This window comes from Passer montanus, unplaced genomic scaffold, assembly GCF_014805655.1.
Source record: "Passer montanus isolate IOZ18808 unplaced genomic scaffold, ASM1480565v1 scaffold1042, whole genome shotgun sequence".
Lineage (NCBI taxonomy): Eukaryota > Metazoa > Chordata > Aves > Passeriformes > Passeridae > Passer > Passer montanus.
Genome location: NW_024356971.1, coordinates 1 through 7409, shown reverse-complemented (window position 1 = coordinate 7409; position 7409 = coordinate 1). Strand labels below are relative to the sequence as shown.

At 52.7% G+C, this 7409-nt stretch overlaps 1 protein-coding gene across 1 annotated transcript; it reads left to right on the top strand.

Annotated features, from left to right (window-relative positions):
• The first annotated feature begins 533 nt into the window (after positions 1–533).
• On the top strand, positions 534–6467 carry LOC120506884 (bifunctional epoxide hydrolase 2-like). Its single transcript, XM_039718986.1, has 5 exons — positions 534–692; positions 2234–2308; positions 3467–3512; positions 6077–6179; positions 6298–6467. Exons 1-5 carry the CDS (start codon positions 534–536, stop codon positions 6419–6421), a joined length of 507 nt encoding a protein of 168 aa, XP_039574920.1. The 3' UTR covers positions 6422–6467.
• Positions 6468–7409: the final 942 nt, after the last annotated feature.

Below are 7409 nucleotides of genomic sequence, written 5' to 3'. Positions count from 1 at the left end.
TAAAATCCCCTATCAATCCCATATAAAATTCCCTATCAATCCCCTATCAATCCCATATAAATCCCCTATAAAATCCCCTATCATTCCCCCATAAATCCCATATAAATGCGATATAAAATCCCCTATCAATCCCCAATCAATCCCCAATCAATCCCCTATCAATCCTGTATAAAATCCCATATAAAATTCTCCATAAATCCCCAATCAATCCCCTATAAAATCCCCTATCACTCCCCCATAAATCCCCAATCAATCCTCTATCAATCCCCTATAAAATCCCCAATCAATGCCCTATCAATCCCATATAAAATCCCATCTAAAATCTCCTATCAATCCCCTGTCAATCCTCTATCAATCCCCTATAAATCCCATATAAAATCCCATATAAAATCCCATATAAATCCCATATAAAATCCCATATAAATCCCCTATAAATTCTCCTATCAATCCCATATAAATCCAATATAAAATCCCCCATAAATCCCCTATCAATCCCCTATAAAATCCCCCATCAATCCCCTATAAAATCCCCTATGAAATCCCCTATAAAATCCCCTATAAAATCCCCCATACCCTGTAGGGCCGTGGCCGTTCTGAACACGCCCTTCCGGCCGCCCAGCCCCGATTCCGACGTCCTGGAGCGCCTGGCCCGGATCCCGGAATTCGAGTACCAGCTCTACTTCCAGGAGCCGGTGCGACCCCAAAGCCTGATCCTAAACCCCAAATCCCAAACCCCTGATCCCAAACCCCTGATCCTAAATCCCCAAAATCCCAAACCCCTGATCCCAAACCCCTGATCCCAAACCCCTGATCCTAAACCCCCAAATCCCAAACCCCTGATCCCAAACCCCTGATCCTAAACCCCTGATCCCAAATCCTGAATCCCGAATCCCAGTTCCCAGACCGCAAATCCCAAATTCCTGTTCCTAAATCCCAAAGTCCTATTCCTAAATCCCAAACCCCAAATCCCAAAGCCCAATTCCCAAACCCCAAATCCCAAAGCCCAAATTCCTGTTCCTAAATCCCAAATCCAGACCCCAAATCCCAAAAATCCCAAACCCCTGATCCCAAACCCCTGATCCCAAATCCCAAACAATCCCAAACCCCTGATCCCAAACCCCTGATCCTAAATCCCCAAAATCCCAAACCCCTGATCCCAAACCCCCGATCCTAAATCCCAAAATCCCAAACCCCTGATCCCAAACCCCTGATCCTAAATCCCCAAAATCCCAAACCCCTGATCCCAAACCCCTGATCCCAAACCCCTGATCCTAAACCCCTGATCCCAAATCCTGAATCCCGAATCCCAGTTCCCAGACCGCAAATCCCAAATTCCTGTTCCTAAATCCCAAAGTCCTATTCCTAAATCCCAAACCCCAAATCCCAAAGCCCAATTCCCAAACCCCAAATCCCAAAGCCCAAATTCCTGTTCCTAAATCCCAAATCCAGACCCCAAATCCCAAAAATCCCAAACCCCTGATCCCAAACCCCTGATCCTAAACCCCTGATCCTACATCCCAGTGTTTTTAGGGTCGATCCTGCTGGTTTTGGGGTTGATCCCGCTGTTAATCCCAACCCCCAGATCCCAAACCCCTGATCCCAAACCCCTGATCCTAAACCCCTGATCCTACATCCCACTGTTTTTAGGGTCGATCCCGCTGGTTTTGGGGTTGATCCCGCTGTTTTTGGGGTTTATCCTGCTGTTTTGGGGGTTTATCCCAGTGGTTTTGGGGTTTATCCGGGTGTTTTTGGGGTCGATCCCGGTGTTTTTGGGGTTTATCCGGGTGTTTTTGGGGTTTATCCGGGTGTTTTTGGGGTTTATCCGGGTGTTTTTGGGGTCGATCCCGGCGTTTTTGGGGTTTATCCGGGTGTTTTTGGGGTTGATCCCGCTGTTTTTGGGGTTGATCCTGCTGTTTTTGGGGTTGATCCTGCTGTTTTGGGGGTCTATCCCAGTGGTTTTGGGGTCGATCCCGGTGATTTGGGGTTTATCCGGGTGTTTTTGGGGTCGATCCCAGTGTTTTTGGGGTTTATCCTGCTGTTTTGGGGGTTTATCCTGGTGTTTTTGGGGTTTATCCGGGTGGTTTTGGGGTCGATCCCGCTGTTTTTGGGGTTTATCCGGGTGTTTTTGGGGTCGATCCCGCTGTTTTTGGGGTTGATCCCGCTGTTTTTGGGGTCTATCCCGCTGTTTTTGGGGTTTATCCGGGTGTTTTTGGGGTCGATCCCGCTGTTTCAGGGCGTGGCGGAGGCGGAGCTGGAGAAGGACATCGGGAGGACCCTGAAGATCCTGATCCGATCCTCCAGCCCCGAGGTGACCCCGCATTTGGGATCGGGGTCGGGATCGGGAATGGGATTGGGGTTGGGATTGGGGTTGGGGTCGGGAATGGGGATGGGGATTGGGATTGGGATGGGGTTGGGATTGGGATTGGGATTGGGATCAGGATCAGGATCAGGATCAGGATCAGGATGATTGGGATTTGGGTCGGGATGGGGATTGGGATGGGGATGGGATTGGGATCGGATCGGGATCAGGATCAGGATTGAGAATGGCGTTGGGACTGGGGTCAGATTTGGGATTGGGATGGGATTGGGGTCAGATGTGGGATTGGGATGGGATTGGGGTCAAAACCAGGATTGGGATGGGATTGGGATCGAGGTTGGGATTGGGATTGAGATCAGGGTTGGGATTGGGATCGGGGTTGGGATTGGGATGGGGAATGGGATCAGGACTGGGATTGGGAATGTGGGATTGGGGTCAAAACCAGGATTGGGATGGGATTGGGATTGGGATCAGGGTCAGAATGGGGATGAGTTTAGGATTGGGATCAGGGATGGGATTGGGATCAGAATCAGGATTGGGACTGGGATTGGGAATGTGGGATTGGGATCAAAACCAGGATTTGGGATTGGATTCGGATCGAGGCGGGGATTGGGATCAGGATCAGGATGGGGATTGGAATCAGGATTGGGATTAGGATTGGGATCAGGGATGGGATTGGGATCAGAATCAGGATTGGGACTGGGATTGGGATTGGGATTGGGAATGGGATTGGGAATGGGATCAAAATCTGGATGGGGATGGGGATTGGGATCGGGATCAGGATTGGGATTGGGAATGGGTTTAGGATTGGGATCAGGATTGGGAATGGGATCACAATCAGGATTGGGATTGGGAAGAAATTTGGATTGGGATTGGGATTGGGATTGGGATTGGGATTGACATCGGGATCGGGATGAGGATTGGCTGAGGGGCTGGGCTGGGATCCCAAAGGAATGGGAAATCCCGGAGTGCTTTTGGAGCATCCAATGGGATCTCTCGGGCTGGGACCATCCCAGATCCCATCGTTTTCCTGGGATCCCCTGGGATTGCCGGGATCTGTTACCCGGCGTTCCCAAATCCCTGGGGATGCGGGAATTCCCGGGAATTTGGGATCCCTGCGGATCCGCCGCTGATCCCCCGATCCCGCAGGACCGGCTCCCCTTCGACCTCAACTTCCACCGCGTCCGCGAGAGAGGTCGGGAATCCGGGAACGGGGGATCCCCCCGGATTTGGGGGATCCCTGGGATTTGGGGGATCCCCCGGGATTTGGGGGATTCCCTGGGATTTGGGGGATCCCTGGGATTTGGGGGATTCCCTGGGAATGGGAGATCCCCTGGGATTTGGGGGATCCCATGGGAATGTGGGGACCCCAGGAATGGGGGATCCCCTGGGATTTGGGGGATCCCCTGGGAGTGGGGGATCTTGTGGGAATGGGGGGTGGGACTGGGACGGGATTGGGATTGGGATGGGATTGGGACGGGATTGGGATGGGATTGGGATTGGGACTGGGACGGGATTGGGATTGGGATGGGGTTGGGATTGGGATCAGGATCAGGATCGGGATCAGGATCGGGATTGAGAATGGCATTGGGATTGGGGTCAGGTTTGGGATTGGGGTTGGGGTCAGGTTTGGGATTGGGATGGGATTGGGGTTGGGGTCGGGATTGGGGATCAGGATTGGGATTTGGGTCGGGATGGGGATTGGGATGGGGATGGGATTGGGATCGGATCGGGATCAGGATCAGGATTGAGAATGGCGTTGGGACTGGGGTCAGATTTGGGATTGGGATGGGATTGGGGTCAGATGTGGGATTGGGATGGGATTGGGGTCAGATGTGGGATTGGGATGGGATTGGGGTCAGATGTGGGATTGGGATGGGATTGGGGTCAAAACCAGGATTGGGATGGGATTGGGATCGAGGTTGGGATTGGGATTGAGATCAGGGTTGGGATTGGGATCGGGGTTGGGATTGGGATGGGGAATGGGATCAGGACTGGGATTGGGAATGTGGGATTGGGATTGGGGTCAAAACCAGGATTGGGATGGGATTGGGATTGGGATCAGGGTCAGAATGGGGATGAGTTTAGGATTGGGATTGGGGTGGGGATGGGGATTGGGATGGGATCAGGACTGGGATTGGGAATGTGGGATTGGGATCAAAACCAGGATTTGGGATTGGATTCGGATCGAGGCGGGGATTGGGATCAGGATTGGGATTAGGATTGGGATCAGGGATGGGATTGGGATCAGAATCAGGATTGGGACTGGGATTGGGATTGGGATTGGGAATGGGATCAAAATCTGGATGGGGATGGGGATTGGGATCGGGATCAGGATTGGGATTGGGAATGGGTTTAGGATTGGGATCAAGATTGGGAATGGGATCAGAATTAGGATGGGGATTGGGAATGGATCGGGATTGGGATCCCAGCCCAAAACCTGTCCCAAACCGATCCCAAACTGATCCCTGGCCCAAAAACCAGCCCAAAACCATCCCAAAAAACGTCCCAAAAACCATCCCAAAACCATCCCAAAAAACGTCCCAAAAACCAGCCCAAAACCATCCCAAAAAACGTCCCAAAAACCATCCCAAAACCCATCCCAAAACCATCCCAAAAACCATCCAAAAACCATCCCAAAAAACAGCCCAAAACCATCCCAAAACCATCCCAAAAACCATCCCGAAAAACCAACCCAAAACCATCCCAAAAACCAGCCCAAAACTATCCCAAAATGATCCCAAAACAATCCCAAACTGATCCCCATCCCAAAAACCGTCCAAAACCATCCCAAAACCATCCCAAAAAACGTCCCAAAACCATCCCAAAAAACGGCCCAAAACCATCCCAAAAACCATCCCAAAAACCATCCCAAAAACCATCCCAAAAACCATCCCAAAAACCATCCCAAAAAACATCCCGAAAAACCAGCCCAAAACCATCCAAAAACCATCCAAAAACCATCCCAAAAACCAGCCCAAAACAATCCCAAACTGATCCCAAACCAATCCCAAACTGATCCCAAACCCCAAAACCAATCCCAAACCCATCCCGGGCTGATCCCCATTCCCAAAACAATCCCCAAATGATCCCAAGCTGATCCCCCATCCCAAAAGCCATCCCAAAACAATCCCAAACTGATCCCAAACCAATCCCAAACTGATCCCAAACCCCAAAACCAATCCCAAACCCATCCCGGGCTGATCCCCATTCCCAAAACAATCCCCAAATGATCCCAAGCTGATCCCCCATCCCAAAAGCCATCCCAAAACAATCCCAAACTGATCCCAAACCAATCCCAAACTGATCCCAAACCCCAAAACCAATCCCAAACCCATCCCGGGCTGATCCCCATTCCCAAAACAATCCCCAAATGATCCCAAGCTGATCCCCCATCCCAAAAGCCATCCCAAAACAATCCCAAACTGATCCCAAACCAATCCCAAACTGATCCCAAACCCCAAAACCAATCCCAAACCCATCCCGGGCTGATCCCCATTCCCAAAACAATCCCCAAATGATCCCAAGCTGATCCCCCATCCCAAAAGCCATCCCAAAAGGGGGGTCCTCTGGGAATATGGGATTCCCCGGGATTTGGCAGATCCCAAAGGGTTTTTGAGGGGAATTCTGAGGGGGCATCCCGCGGGATTTCCCGAGGGATCCGGGTAGATCCTGAGGGATTTCGGGAATGCCAAGGGGGGATCCCGGGAATGGGGGGATCCCGGGGGGCCCATTCCGGGTGGATCCCTCTCTTCCCAGGGGGTCTCCTGGTGGGATTCCCGGAGGATCCCCCCGTGAGCCGCCTGCTGCCCCCGGCCGCGCTGGAATATTACATCCGGCAGTTCCGGAAATCCGGCTTCAGGTGCGAGCCCGATCCCAGCCCGGATCCCAGCCCGGATCCCAGCCCGGATCCCCCGGGATCTCCGGGATCCCCCCGGGATCTCCCCGGGATCCCCCCGGCTCATTGCGGATTCTCCCAGGGGTGCCCTGAACTGGTACCGGAACATGCGGGAGAACTGGAGCTGGGCCCTGAGCGCCAGGGGCAGGACGGTGGGGACCCAAAACACCCAGCCCAAAACCTGTCCCAAACCGATCCCAAACTGATCCCTGGCCCAAAAACCATCCCAAAACCATCCCAAAAAACGTCCCAAAACCATCCCAAAAAACGGCCCAAAACCATCCCAAAAACCATCCCAAAAACCATCCCAAAACCATCCCAAAAAACGGCCCAAAACCATCCCAAAAAACGGCCCAAAACCATCCCAAAAACCATCCCAAAAACCATCCCAAAAAACATCCCGAAAAACCAGCCCAAAACCATCCAAAAACCATCCAAAAACCATCCCAAAAACCAGCCCAAAACAATCCCAAACTGATCCCAAACCAATCCCAAACTGATCCCAAACCCCAAAACCAATCCCAAACCCATCCCGGGCTGATCCCCATTCCCAAAACAATCCCCAAATGATCCCAAGCTGATCCCCCATCCCAAAAGCCATCCCAAAACAATCCCAAACTGATCCCCCAAATCCTCTCAGGACCCCCCAGATTCCCTCTGGGATCCCCCAAATCCCCCCGGATCCCCCCAAATCCCATTTCCCCCCCTGAATTCCCCAGATCCCCTCGGGATGCCCCAGATCCCATTTTTCCTCTCAGGATCCCCCAAATCCCCTCGGGATCCCCTCCATTCCCTTGGAACCCCCCAAATCCCCTTGGGATCTCCCCTGGGTCCCCCCAATCCCCTCTGGATCACCCCTGGATCCCCCAAATCCCCTCCAGGATCCCCCAAATTCCCTCGGGATCCCCCAAATCCTCTCGGGACCCTCCAAATCCCCCCGGATCCCCCAAATCCCATTTCCCCTCCCTGGATCCCCCCCAAATCCCCTCTGGATCACCCCTGGATCCCCCAAATTCTCTCTGGATCCCCAAATCCCCTTTGGGACCCTCCAAATCCTTCTGGATCCCCCAAATCCTCTCTGGATCACCCCTGGATCCCCCAAATCCCCTCTGGATCTCCCAAATCCCCTCTGGATCCCCCAAATCCCCTCTGGCTCTCCCTTGGATCCCCCAAATCCTCTCAGGACCCCCCAGA